The sequence below is a fragment of the Nicrophorus vespilloides genome, unplaced genomic scaffold, assembly GCF_001412225.1.
Source record: "Nicrophorus vespilloides isolate i.1.1-1 unplaced genomic scaffold, Nicve_v1.0, whole genome shotgun sequence".
Taxonomy (NCBI): Eukaryota; Metazoa; Arthropoda; class Insecta; order Coleoptera; family Silphidae; genus Nicrophorus; species Nicrophorus vespilloides.
The window spans coordinates 45,925-60,558 of record NW_017095895.1 but is presented as its reverse complement, the minus strand read 5'-3'; the positions used below and the strand labels follow the sequence as shown (position 1 = coordinate 60,558).

Genomic DNA, 14,634 nt, shown 5'->3' with positions numbered 1-14,634 from the left:
CGAAAGGAATTAGATTTTCTTCCTTCGGGTCGTATTTTTTTTTTCCTTCTTTTTACCTATAATTATTATTGCGTTTTCAGAATCTGCACGTAATTCAATTACAACACGTTCGTTCTGTTATTATTATTATTATATTTCCCTTTTTCTTCCTCGGTTCTCTTTCTTTCTTTCTCTTGCTTGATGGTTTCGGACATCGCGTGCGGTCGACGGTCACTTAAACCGCGTGTTTACATCCGCATTTATAGCAGAAACAATGGTCGAGCGTCGCGACGCCGTCGTCGTCCTTAGTGGTGGCGAAGTAGAAGCGGTCGGAGGGGTAATGGTATCACGGCAAAGGGGCATTAGTTTCCACACGCAGAACGTATCAATTTGTCAAATGAAATCAAAACACGAGCGAGCGCCCTCATGTAATAATGACTCTATCAAAAGGCCACAAAATATTAACTATCCCCTAAAAATGAAGTTACATGATTGTTCTCTCTTCTTTGAGTCTTTTTACGATGCTGTTCGAAACGAAGTAGAGAAGAAAAAGGGGAAGAAGCGAAGTAGGATGAAAGAGAAGAGAAGAGAAATGTATGTGTGTGTGAGAGAAAGGGAAAGAAGGCCTAGCTAGCTCTGCACCTGACACTGAGACATCTTAATAACGCGACTTGACAGCTAAATTGCGTTCACTCGTAAACTACACCACGGGAAAATTTATTATAACACAGCCCGTGGAATACGGCCTTTATTATCGTCATTTATTTTTAACCCGAGCACCCTTTTTCTCGAAGCCACGCATACATACGAACTAGACTAACGCGCGAATGACGAAGACAACGAGAAAGAGAGTTGCGAAGAAGAGAGACGACCAGCACCAATCCAAAACAAAATAATACAAAACGTTTACCTTTTTTATTTCGTCATCGCCACCTCGTGCAACGTTCTTTTTATTCATTCGCTTTTTGCAGAATACACACACACACACACACACCTTCGTTAATTAGTTTTTAATTAAAAAGCGAGGTGAAAAGTCTTAATCAATAACGAGTTGAAACACGATCTCTCGCTCTCTCTCTCTTTGAGTTGCAATGAATGTATTTCTTACATTCAATTAAATTTAACACCATAAATACTTGATTTTAATACAGCAATAATACAAAAAATTAATTAAGTTATTTGGCAATATTGTATTAAAAGTAATTTAATTTGAATTGAATTTATTAGTCTAAACAGTCCTCTCACCCATCCTTCTTCTTGTCTTTGAACATTCGATCGTTCTGCATGTTCCAATATTACTGAACGCGTACAGTATATGCTCAAGCATGATAAATGTCGGACATTTGTAACACTCTCTTAAGCGGGGCATGCATATGGGCTAAATTTATAACAATTACTGAGAATAAATTGTAATAAATCGATCATCCTTAAACCGCGAACGCTCAAGACCAAGTTGCTCTCGCATTTTCTTTTTTCTCCAATTAACGAGGATATTGCATCATCGTCGTTCGTATTCGCTTTTTCATTGAATTGGATAAATTTCGTTTGAATTTTCTCAACGTTTCCCATCGAAATAAATTACGTTTTGGGAAGAGTGAAGAGTGTCGTGCAAGAACTATAAGAAGAGAGAGACCCCCCAGTGGCGGCGCGGCGCTCAACATTCGCGTGTTGATGTTTCAATTTAGCGCGCGATCCTCGACTCACACATACACAACGCCCAAGCATTTCACGACTTCCCTCCGACGTAATTCCATACTACGTTTTCTCTTTACCGTCAAATTGTAATTTTTTATTTTCTACCATTTTTTCATTCCAATATTTTGTGTTTCTTAAAACAATCATATTTATTTATTACATTATTATTTGATATACGTTTAGCAATTTACAACAAAATACTTACATCACCACTGATTTATTTCGCTATATGTTACAGTTATTATTTTTCTGTTGTTTTTTCTTTTGCAATTGGATCGTCCTTCGTGAATGAAACTAAGTGAACATCGCGTTTTCCGTGATTTGTTGCCGCGCTTCGGATGAAGTTTATAACGTGTGAAAGGGGTGAAAATCAATGTAACGCCGCTAACGTCAGTCTCAGGTTGAGGGGGTGGTGTACTCCCCCCTTTGCGTGATCTTTCGTCCCCCCCGCCACCTCCTCCTCCCAACAACAAAACAACAACAGCGGTGGCGGCGGCGGCACGTTCGGTCTTTGATCCGCTATCGTATTTCCCTTCCGCCCTTTCGCGCTTTCCCCCTTTTGTGCCGCCGCCCTAGCTAATGACTCAATTGCAATTTTTGGCACGACACGCGAAAAATTATATTCTTCTAATTTCAAGCAAAAAAAACGATTCTCGTATTTTACAATTTGATTCTCTCATTATTATTGTTGTTACTAATTTCCTCTTTACTAGAATATTTATTAAATTATATATCATTCTCAAATTTCAACGTTAGTACTGTCTACATATACATTTCTCGAAGCGTTTCAATTTTTAATATTTTTATTTGATTATTTCTTATAGTAATAATTACAAAAAAATACTACTTACCTGAACGTGTATTGATGTTAGTCCAAATGGCTAAAATCAATTAAAATATTCCACTTGAGAATATTGTTCAAATTCACTAAATTGATAAAGTAATAATGAAGGGTTTCAATTGGCAGCAATCAGTATTTTAAGGTTATAGGTGTTTTTTTTTTACTAATGAATGACGAAGGGCTAATAAATAATATGTTTATTGATGCTTCTTACTTAGTTAGATTTGATATTGTAGATCACTGATAAGTTTTGCGGAGATTCGCTGAGATATCACCGCTTTGACATTATTCTTTGACATTTTCGTTTACGGGCATGCACAAGTTATTGGAGATAGTTATATAGAGATAGAGAGTTAAAGAGTTTCGGAGGAGGAGATAGTAGAATAAGTGTGTGTGAAAGAGAGATAGAGAAAGAGAAAAAGAGTTGGGAATGTAATGATTTAGGAATCTCTTTTCATCATCATCAAACTTCCTAAACTAACAAATTTGAACTCGTTTAATTTTGTATTGCTGATAGAGCCATATTTCGGATAGGGGATTTAGGGGTAGTTAGATATATATATATATGTACTATTCTGTGACTTAAGTTAAGTAATTTAATAAATATATTGGAATTGTCTCATATTTTTTTTTGTCGTCGTCGTCGTCGAATGTGGGGAATTTCGTATGTACAGTTGGCCTTTCTTGGAAAGGGGGGATAATATTTACACTAAGAGGGATTTTTGAGGGTTTCTTCTCTAAAAAACACGTTACACGACACTTGTTTGCTTCTTTCTAAAGTCCTTAAATTCGAAATAAATATATATATATAATATACTTTCTTGTTTTATCTCTTGTGTTAAGTTAAATTAATTATTTTCTTTATATATATATATATATATAGTTATATACATTATTGCACAATTCTTGGGAGATAGATGATATTTCCTTCTCTCGTAGATCCTTACTAACGTTATTGTTTTTCTCTTCTTTATTTTTGTTTTTGTTTGGAGGGGGTTAGTTAATTTCTGATTTCTTTCATTGCTTTCAGTGTTCGCAAATCAAGTCCTTCAAGTGTTCAAGAGGGATTCTATACTGAAGGGGTTGGGGCGTCTGGTCTTGTCGTGGTCGTGGGTGGCTGCTGTCAGGTCGACCCCAACCTCCTCGGTGACGGGAGGGTAGTGTCCGCCGATGGAGGAGTCGTGCTCGCTGCCGCCGCACATGTTCTCCGATTCGGCGCCGCTATCACCGACCACGTCGATGTCGCTGTCGCTGTCCAGGATGTCGGCACCCCTCTGGTTCAGGTAGTCCCTCTTCAAAGCCACCAGATCCACGGCGATGCCCTTCGCACGCAACTTCCTTGCCTGCCTCTCCAACGCCTTCTGCAACTTCTTCCGTCGGCGCGCCCTTTCCCTTGCTCTCAGCTCTGATGGTGGAATCGGTTCCCCGGAGCAAGATTGGGGGTGCGCATTGTGAGCCGGCCTTCCTGGACCCTTCTTCGTGTGCTCCTTCTTCCTCCACTTGGCCCTTCTGTTCTGGAACCACACCTGCAAAACAGCGGAAACAAAAACAGGTATGAAATACGTTGTAATAATCAAACCAAAAAAACACAACCCCATCCATCAAATAATCAGCGGATCCGTACCGCGTCATCGCCACCGCCGCAGCCCTCCACCCTCACAAATAACAACGCTGAATTATGATTTTATTATCAGCTATTCGTGTTCTGGGGTAATATCACTATTCTTTTGCCTATTTATTCCTCACGTTCTTGTTTTTTGTTTTGCTCCTTTTTCGTTATTTAGTTACCCTTTTGGTTTCGGAGATAAGGGCCGCACATAAATTTTTCGACGATTAGCGCCTTCCTCGCCACCACCCACTACTCCGCCCACAGATCCATATTCCCCGAGTTTACCAGATTCGCGCTTGTTTCAATTGGCAGCGCCACCTCTAATCCCGTAATTACATAATTAGATAATAACATTTAAAATGTAACATGTTATATAGTAATAAGTAAATTAAAGTCATGTTGGGTGTATATTTTATTCCCAAACTCGAATGAAAATGGTTCCTTTCGACGAGTTTATCGGATTTTTATCCGGGACATAAATTTCTCGGACGCTCTAAACCGTACGGTAAACGGGGGCGTCCAAGGACGTGTTGCGACGTGTCGCAGGATTGTAGATGGCGATGGAGGGTGATGAAGGTAAAGAGGGAAAAACGTATGCCGGAAAAATAAAGTCGTCATCTGGTGGTGCGGTGGTCCACCTCCATCCACCTCTACCCGAAGCCAATGCCGGGTCAAGTTTGCGGTCCGGGTTTATCCCCCCGAGATCCACGCTAAGGACCTGCCGGACGAAAGGATCACGCCTCGATGTTTTTCCAATTGAGGGAAAAACATCTCCCGCATCGGGCCCATAAATTGCAAACTGCTCTCTCCCAAAAAAATACACTGGAGTTTGAGTGTGAGTGAGAGAGGAGATCGTCCAATCCGCGGATAGAATGTGCCAACGAAAAAAAAAAGTATAGACAAGAAAGATCGAAATGTATTGGGAGATTGAGAGAGAGGGGAAGATAATTCCCCCAGTATCAGCAGAAAATTGGGAGACCAATCCTATATCTCGCGACACACTATAAAAACTTTCACATAGATACGACGAATAAAAATGGATTGTTTTTTGTTTGTCGCGTGCTTCGGTTCAGAGCAAATCAAATACAACAAAGTTAAATCAAAAATGGCCGACGAATTCAATAGCATCGAGATTACATTACATTCGTATAAAGAATTTAATCTCTAATTGATTATAGTATATTAATTATAAAATAATCTAGTTTTTAAACGTCGGATTAAATTTTGAAACGATATAATAGCGACCGTAACATAAACATACATTGTAGATATTTCGTTTTCGTACGATGCTGACATTACGTCAAAATGACAGTTTCAGTAAAATATAATAGCGACGCTGGTGAAATTACCACTAATTCGTGTAATTCAATTCATTATAACGGCGGCGGCTGTTTTGCACGAGTTTGTGCGTGTTTTATTTTATTTTTTTCGATTCTCATGGATTCGAAACGAAACGCATAAATATGAAGAGATACGCGCCGCGCGATAAAAGTTAAAAGAGTTAATAACACGCGGCGATGAATAAAAATGAAATTTGTCGCGTTTAATTAAACGTTTCAAGTTAAACGAGCCGACCATTAATAATCCGAAATGTGAATAGTACAATGAAATAATAAAAAAAAAATATCAAACAAACAAACAAACGGAACGAAATGTGGAAACAAATGCTGGGCAAAGGGAATCCTCCCCCGGGGGAATGAAAGCGCGCGCGCGCGCGCGCGTTCGTTTCCAATGGTGGTGCGCGCGAGGAGTTGCAATTAAAATGTTGATTAATGAAGGACGTCGAGTAATTAATAAGAGCGGTTGGAACGGGAAGAGGTGAGGTGGTGGGGTGCGGTAGAAAAGGGCGTAAATGAAGATGTAATCAGCCGGTGGGGAAACAATGAGGCGAGAAAATTTCCGACCACAAACTAATCACGGTACGAGAAGAGAGAAGGGATTCTGTACGTTTCAGGGTGTTTGCATCATTCTATACATGCATGGGTGTGTGTGTATGTGTTAGTGTACGTAGAGAAGAGAGAGAAAGGTGTATCTTGATATAGTGCACAATGCTAGTGTGTGTATGAAGTCATCAACCTTAACGCAATCAATTTATATGTATATCGTGCAATTATAACAAAACTGGCCGGGGAATAACCGGACACAGCGCAGAGCACCACAGTACTGTGTGTGTGTAGATTTAGTGTGTGAGCGCGCGGTGCGAACGCGATGGGATCGAGAGGGATGGAGCGTTCCAGGCTGGCCACTACATGCCAACCGAACAAGACATACTGCCAACATCACGCCCCCAAATTACCATGCTAATTATACATATACATCATGCACCCCGGGGGCGCACGAAATTCACTTTCGACTCTGCGAAGCCACGAACAAAAGAATTCATATTTACTATTTACAACTACTAAACTAATCAATATCCAATGCATTCGTAAAAATCGTGTGGAGGGGGTGTTATTGTTAATACACAATTTGACAAAAATCTTGTACAGTTGCCACGTCAACAAAAGAATAAGCAATAAGTTGGGAATTGAGGTGTTTCCTTTCCCTTCTGACTGTTATCGTTGCCGAATTTGCATCTAATATGTATTTGGGGGTGGTTCGAGGGTTCGCTCTATTACGTTTATGGCCCGCTTTTGCGTTTGCCCGTTTCTGTTACATATCTTTGGGGTCTCGTTATTGACCAGAGCACGGGCAGGGGGTGATGTGGTGTGGTGTGGTATGGGGATGTACGTACGTATGTATGTATGTGGTTCGCACGAATTGATTGCATGGCATACGGAATCAGGGCAGGCGTTGATTTGAATATTTCGTTCATTAAAATCGAATTTGTGATTTTATTAATGGCAAACAACCCCCGCACCCCTACACAACCCCCCAATCATTTTCAAATCAAATTTGACGGTGTGCTGTTACACGTGATCGTCGACTTACCGCCACGCGACTCTCCTTAAGGTCCAGACGCATCGCGAGAGCCTCCCTCATGAAGACGTCCGGGTAGTGACTTGCAAGGAACGCTCTTTCCAACTCCTCCAGCTGCCAACTATTGAAGTTTGTCCGACTGCGACGCCTCTTGGACGCCGCGCTCTCCGAATCTGCCTCGTTGCTGCTTCCTGCGCCTCCTGCAAATCAAAAACAACAACATGAATACAACAACATCGCTAACAAAAAGAATTGGTAGAAGAAGTGTGGTAGTTTGTGTGAACGCTTCTCAGGCTTTGGTGCAATTTTCGAAAATTGCCACTCATCTGCCTTGTAAATTATTAATATTATTATGAGACGCAGAACCGTACTTGGCTGATCGTGTTTAGCAAACAATATTTATATATACGATACAAATTCAATACAATTGTAGGCATTAATTGCATAATATTTTTAATTTAAATTCAATCCAGTAATGTCACAGTAATAATTCAATGGCAACTTGAGTTTTCTTAAATAACAACCGGAACAATCTTGCATCAATCCTGAACTGAACGATGCTGTGTGGATGCGTCTTTATCCAGAATATAAACGCTTAAGGAGATAGAATGAGTAAGAGAGAAAGAAAGAGATAAGCTCTACGTAGGTATGAGCATATGCGCGAGATGATGATGATGATGATGTTTGGGTCTTAATCTCCCGGCATATATGTATAATAAAGATGTTATGTTAATGGCGCATTCCCTCACCGGTTATTAACCATTTGAGATTTATCAAATTGATATAAACTCACCGTGTACTTTATTTAATAACAGTTTTTAAAAGTTTTTTATGTGTTTTGCTTAACGCACGTGTAATTTCGTCCGACCGTCTCTCTCGCAATTTGTGCCTCTCCCCCCTGACTCTATGATGTTGCTTGCGCCCCAGCGAAAAACTACTACTTCACTACCTTCGGGCACGAAACCATCATTGTTGTCCCCCCAAAAACAGAAGAAACCAACAACAACAACAAAATCGGTCTAAATTACTTAATAATCTATAGAAAATCGCCGATTATTTCATGAGTAGATCCCAAAGGCACTAATGAATTTATTTAAATAATTAAATAGATGCAGTTAAACTTTAGTTTAAAATATATGTGATTATAGTCATACACAGAACGCGCAAATTAATTTTGCTGTGTTCGCTGTGGCTGCGAGCGTTTCAGGTCGAAATGATTTCTTCTCTTTAGCGAATCTTTTATTTTTTGAATTGCGCTCGTAATAACAGGGATGGAAGCGATTAGTTTCAATCAATTTCTCGTTTGCTCCGAACGCCACAAGCCACAATAATAAAACACTGATTAAGGCAGCGAGTAAATGATACGCTTTGTTCCGATTAAAACTATAAATCGTACAATTAGATACAAACGGATTATGAGAAAAATTGATATCAAGGGTCTGTAGATGGCGCCAAATGCGGTTGTTTCTCGTACTAATTAGTTGCGCGACTCTTTTTGGGGGGGTGGATGGTAGGAGGTGGAGGCGGCGGCGCTGAGGGGCTCGGACCGACCGGAAGTGGTTGTCGGGGTTAAATTGGAAATAGAAACTCATTTGGTATTCATGGTATGTATAGATGGGGACTTAATTAGTGTCAGAAGTCGGCGGCGCGCTGATAATGCAGTATAAATGTATTCGGACTGACAGTGTCATTTATAATATAATTAGCAGATTTCGGATGGTGCTTCTGTGCGCCACCCCTCCGCCCAACCGCCCTCTGCAGTTTCCAACAACAACCGCCCGCAACCAACGCACTTTAACAAACTGGCCCCGCAATAACAAACTGGCAATTAGCTTTTATTGCTTGATTGGCTTTATTGATTTTCCAATCGTTTAATGTATTCAAATCCCGTGCATCCTGTTTTATTTATAATCCCCGCGCGAATCCCCAACAAAATCCTTCAATTACGCCCCGAACATCCGATACAACCGAAATCACCGAACACACACACAGCCGATTGCGACAAGCAAACAAAATATAAAAATGAAGGGGACAGAACAAATATTAATTTATATTCAAATTTCCCCCCGGAACAAATCGAATCGCAACAACGAACGCCATCTGTTGACTCTCCTCTAACCGCACTTGCAGTTTTTCATATTCGTCTTCGTTTAGACAAACTTCTGCTTCTGTTCGACCCAAAGTTAATTGATTTTGGGAGGAGATGGAGTGGATATGTGAGGGTAGTAAGGATGAGGAGGGGGGATCTGGTGGACGGATTATAATGCAATATGCAATAACATTTCCGGCCGTTTTTATGATGTATGCGATTCAATTCGTCGGGAATTGGAGATAAGGGCGAGCAGATTGCCGGATCCGGATCCATCCGCAGCGGCGGGTCTCTTCGTTCTCGTCCCCGGGTCCCGTGATTTATTCAATTTCTGCCCACGACGCAGATATATCGTTCCGATAAGATCGAGCGAAAATATGGTATAAAATTTTGTAAGTAAGCAGCGGCGGAACCGGGGGGCGGGGGAGGACGAGGAGGAATTTATGGATCCAATATGCGAATCTATCAAGCAGCCCTGACGTTTCAATTTGATTCGGTCGATCGTTGTTGTTTTTGCCTTTTGTTTTCGTGTGTGTGCACCATTTTATTCGCGGAACAGTCGAAAGAGAGAGATTTCGAAGAGCAAGTTATTTATTGCGCATCAATCGACCAATTTTGCCTGAGGTTACTTATTTCCATATCTTCCTTACTTCCTTCCTTCTTTTTTTGTTTTGTTTCGATGAGATGTGACGCCGTAATTGGGGGGATACGCTTTCAGTTTTAAATCAATTTCATCTACGCCCCAAGCCTCCACATACTCTTATCTATCCCAACATAATATAAGCATCATTTAATCTATATCCCCCATAAAACATCAAATTAAACTCAATGCAAATTTTAATCTTGCTGTTTTTACATACCACATCCTACACTTATTATTCTCTTAACGGTTGATTACTATTATTACCAATTGAAATCTTAAATTCGTTTTTAATCGCAACGTCGAATAGAGAAGTCATTGTTTACACGGATTCAGTTAACGTCGCTGCTGCTGATGATGATTAATATAATCGAGATCTATTTATTGGCTTCGCCGCGATAGCAAAATAAAAATCTTATTTATAGTCGCCACTGTGATTAATTTGCCGACTGCAGATAACGCATGCAGAAATTGCCACATCTCGTAAATTATTCAACAAAATTTAAAATAATTTCATAAAATATCCAATTTAGTTAGTTTTGGATAGAATTGGAAATGAACAAAATAATATGTTTTCTCTTTTATAAAGTAAGAATGTGGTACATATATGGAACAGAATTGTGGCATTGTGAAGCTGTCTTTTCTGGTTGATAGAGAGAGGAAATGATAATAATACTAAAAAAGATATACATTTAGTCGTAAAAATTTTACGAGCGCAATTATGATGCAAATGAATTTATTTTTGATTGGGGAGACTTAATAATGAGATTATCGTAAGGTTTTTCATTTTTATTTATTTCTTTTTAAATTAATATTTAAATTTCCATAAAGCCGGCGGTTCGATCGGAAAGCGGCTCTCATCCAGGTGCTCAAGATACTTGCCGAGACGTATTGATGCGTACTTAAATACAATGTAATAATTTTACTTTATAAGAATTGCTAATCTTTCTATATTCAATAGGAATTTGTAAACGGTTCTTTTTATCGATTACTCAATTAGTTAGACGTGCGTTGCTTAACTTTTGTGAACTTAATAATTTTGAAGCGAAAGCGAATTGAGTGCGAAATAAAAAGAATTGCGGACAATAAAGATAGCATAAATAACCAATTAAGGGTTAATTAATTTGCGGACTGTGTTTTGTTTCTATGTAATTCGGTGTCGCGATAAATCACGGAATAATGACGACTTGTTTTCGGGGGGTTGTTGGGGGTAGGGTAGGGTTCGTCGGGTCGTGTCGCACTCAAAACGCAAACAGCGATGAGAGAGAGAGAGAAAGAGAGAATCAGAGTGGAGGGATTGCGTTATGAATATTAAGTGGTGTTGTGCGGGGGTGGAGCGCGAGCGATATTTTCATCCTTCTCTCTCTCTCTCTCCCCCACACACCGAATGATAATCACGCGCCGGTAATGGGAATGGAACGACGCGGATCCGACACATCTAAATCACAAATAGAAACAACGGGGGCGGCGGTGGCATTATGAATGAACACAATAAAACGGGGCAGAGAAAAAGACATCTTTTGATATCTCCTTGTTTGTTAATTACTTGTAACTTTAATAAGATTTTTCGAAAATCACAGAAGAAATCAAAAACTGCAGAACATTAGGATGAGTCTTCTTTTGATAAAATTACTGCCACCTAATTATAATTAATTATTTTTACATACAAATCAAAGCCAATGTTTAGAATGTTTCGTTAATCAGGGTTCTAACGTGTCGTTAACTTCCGACAGCTACTCTGAAATAGAATTACATGCCATCTATTGTTGATCATTGTTAATCAATTTGGTCGTGAAAAAAAAAGAGAGATCATTATGTAATGTAATCGGATTGGTGGCGTTTGTCAAAATAGGAAATTGGGGGTGTGAGGAAGAGGAGGGAGGGTGTCGAAATCGATTCGATGCGGCGTCTGATGTTTGGCGTTGTTTCCTTTCGCTCTCAATTCTCTCGGAATTGGTTCTATTGTCGTTTTGCGGCTTGTTGTTTGGGAATGAATCGGGGGCTTTGTAATATATTTATTGGGGGATGATGTGTTGAAAGTAAATTCGCCCGAAAGTTAATCCCCGAGAACACACACCCTCTTCTCTTCCACTTTCTACTCTAAGTTTTTTTTTCTTTCTCTGCGAAGGGGAATTTTCGTTGTAAGCAAAAATCTGATATAAGTGTGCTGTCCTTTTTTTTCCTTCTTCTTCGGTGTTGCAGCATTCTACCCTCCCGCCTTTTTCTCGCTTTACGAGTAAATATTAGATTAACAGTAATCCAAAGCTAATATTCTTTGATACCCGTTGAAAGTTGTTCTTGGGGTGCGCGCCCCTAATCTTGTTCCCCCTTCTTTTTTTTTCCTTCTTGAGAGAAAGAGAGAGAGAGAGGGAGAAAGCGGTGCGTCTTGTTAGGAGCCCTCGAGGCTGTAGAGAGGAGGAGGATTCACCCTTCGCATCATCCGCAAGTAGAGAGTATGAGTGAGAGTGAGATGAAAGAGATGGGGAGGGGTGAGTTTAACCAATGCGCATCGCTATAATGTGGCGGTAAATTGGGTGAGGGGTGGGGGCGAGCTCTTTGAGATATCACCCCCTCGGGTCCCATTTACCAGCCAGACTCTATTATTATTGTATAGAACAAATCAGGTTAGGTTAGCGCGGAGTGGCCTAATGCCAATATAAATCATAGCCCAGAGAGTATAAAAATGCTGCTGTTCCTGCTGCTGGTGGTGGTGGTGCTTGGGCCCTTCGGGACGACCCAACTGCTCACTTCTGCCGATGATCCTCAGAGGACGTCGGCGACTTCCAAAACGGCCACGAAAAAGGGTTGCCCTAATGACATCGCAATTTTAATTAAAGCCCGCCACCATTCATCCAGCTTTATTTAATGGACGACCTCTTCAAAACCCCCTTTCCGCCACACACACACAACAATTCACTGAACTTAATTAAACCTTAATCCAAATCACGTCGTTATGACAACTCGTTACATGAACACACACCCCTCCTCCTTCATCCTCCCACTTATTCTACCCTTCTTCTACCTTCTTGCATCCTGCATCTGCCACGATTCTAATAAATAAAAACAAATCACAACTCATTTACTTTTGACACGTTCAATTTGATTTTGTCAATTAACGCATTCTAAATACAAATATATATTTATATGTATTCTAATTACAATCTATAATTGGGGTGTTTATTCATTTCTAGTTAGAGCAAACATTAATGACACAATTTAACATAAAAATGTAATAAAAAATGGTGCTACTTCGTGCCTCGAACATATTTTTATCGACTAAATGCATAATAAGTAAATCACGCATCTTGTTTTAATGAACCTCCAATTTAATTATTACGTAAAATAATAATAATAACAATAAAAATAATATAAGTAATATACATATTAAATAAATAGCGATGATTGGTTAATTACAAAAGGTGTAAAAATATTCTAATTAAAAGTTTTAATGAACGCGTAATTTCGTGTTTTGCAACGCACGTTCAACGTTTATTTTAATTTTATTTGATTTTTTTTTTTCCATTCTTTTAAATGTTATTAAAATATATTATTGCTGAGGTGGCAGAGGGAGGGATGGACGTGTTTTAATTGTTCTTCAATTATTTATTTAGCATACTAATTTAATTTCCTTTATTTCCTCCACGTAAACATTTCATTTAAAAATAACAACTCGGGTGAATATTAATTGGCGACAGTTGTTTTAATTGCTGTTTTGCAGATTACAGTTCAATTGCGATCAAGCCCCCTGTCACAATTCTACCAGTTTATTTTTACATGCACAATCGACAATCGCAACTCGCAAACATCATTATGGTCGTCTCCACGACGACAATTATATTGATATATGATCAATACTTGCATTTGTCTTTTACTTGTTGTTGTTTATTTTTGTTTTTTTTTTGTTATATGCGTTCTTGATGCAAATGATATAACGACTTTAACTATCAATAAATAAGTACAAGAACAATATTGAAGAGTATCGATCGATTTAATGAACGATATTGTTGGGTAATTTGATTTGACTTGAGTCAGTTCTTTTCACGCTGCAATTTATGATATATTTGGACAGTCATGGTATTTGGCGTATATTGAGAGAAAAAGAAAAAGCAAGTGAAGAAATAATAAAGAATGTGAAAATAAAAAGAGTTTGCGATGCGAATCTCTCTCTCTCTCTGACTGTTAATTGTTTCGACATGAATAGGTCGGTTTCTTTTCGTGGTGTTTGTGTGTATGTGTGTGTGTGTATGTACGAGTGCGATTCGTAGCTCATTACCAGGGCGGACATAAAGGCTTAAGGAGATGGCAGATAAAACAGTGAATGGTGTAAAATGCGCCGGAGCAAATATAAATCAGTCGTGATCACCGAGGGGGGTTTCCGTGTTTCTGTGTCTTACACGGTGTAAAGCGTTCGGTCGAAGAAGAGGAGGAGGAGGAGGGAAAAAAAATAAAAATAAGAACGATAATGGCAACGAGGATGGATCATCGCGGAGCGAAAGGAAGAAAAAGCGGTTAAAGAGGGTTAAAAATGTTAATGTTTCTCTTATTAATTAGACTCGCATTCATTTGGTTAATGTTTCCGGTGCGGCGCGAAAATTATTTACCCCGATTTTGAACTTGTTTTTCATTCATTTTTCTACCTTTTCTCGCACACTCTATGTGTGTGTGTGTGTGGAAAGATGAGAGAAAAGCGTGCGGTTTCTCTTCGTTTGCAGGGCTCGTAAATATAAATGAATGAGGTTAATAAAATCAGATTTACAACTCGGCTGGCGGCTTTTGAATTTAGTGTAATTCGCGGGTCGCTCGATCGTTTGGTTAGTTGGTAATTATTAATATTTTATTTTTTAATCTACCACCCCCCCCCC

At 39.4% G+C, this 14,634-nt stretch overlaps 1 protein-coding gene across 1 annotated transcript in view; it reads right to left on the bottom strand.

Annotated features, from left to right (window-relative positions):
- Nucleotides 1-2,722: 2,722 nt before the first annotated feature.
- The window catches only part of LOC108567859 (homeobox protein unc-4-like), a 15,458-nt gene continuing 3,546 nt past the window's right edge, over nt 2,723-14,634 (bottom strand). Inside the window, exons 2-3 of the mRNA XM_017928568.1 lie at nt 7,056-7,243; nt 2,723-4,041 (exon numbers count right to left, since the gene is read on the bottom strand). Coding sequence (XP_017784057.1) covers nt 3,565-4,041; nt 7,056-7,243 — 665 coding nt within the window. The 3' untranslated portion in view covers nt 2,723-3,564. The remainder of the gene's footprint in view (nt 4,042-7,055; nt 7,244-14,634) is intronic.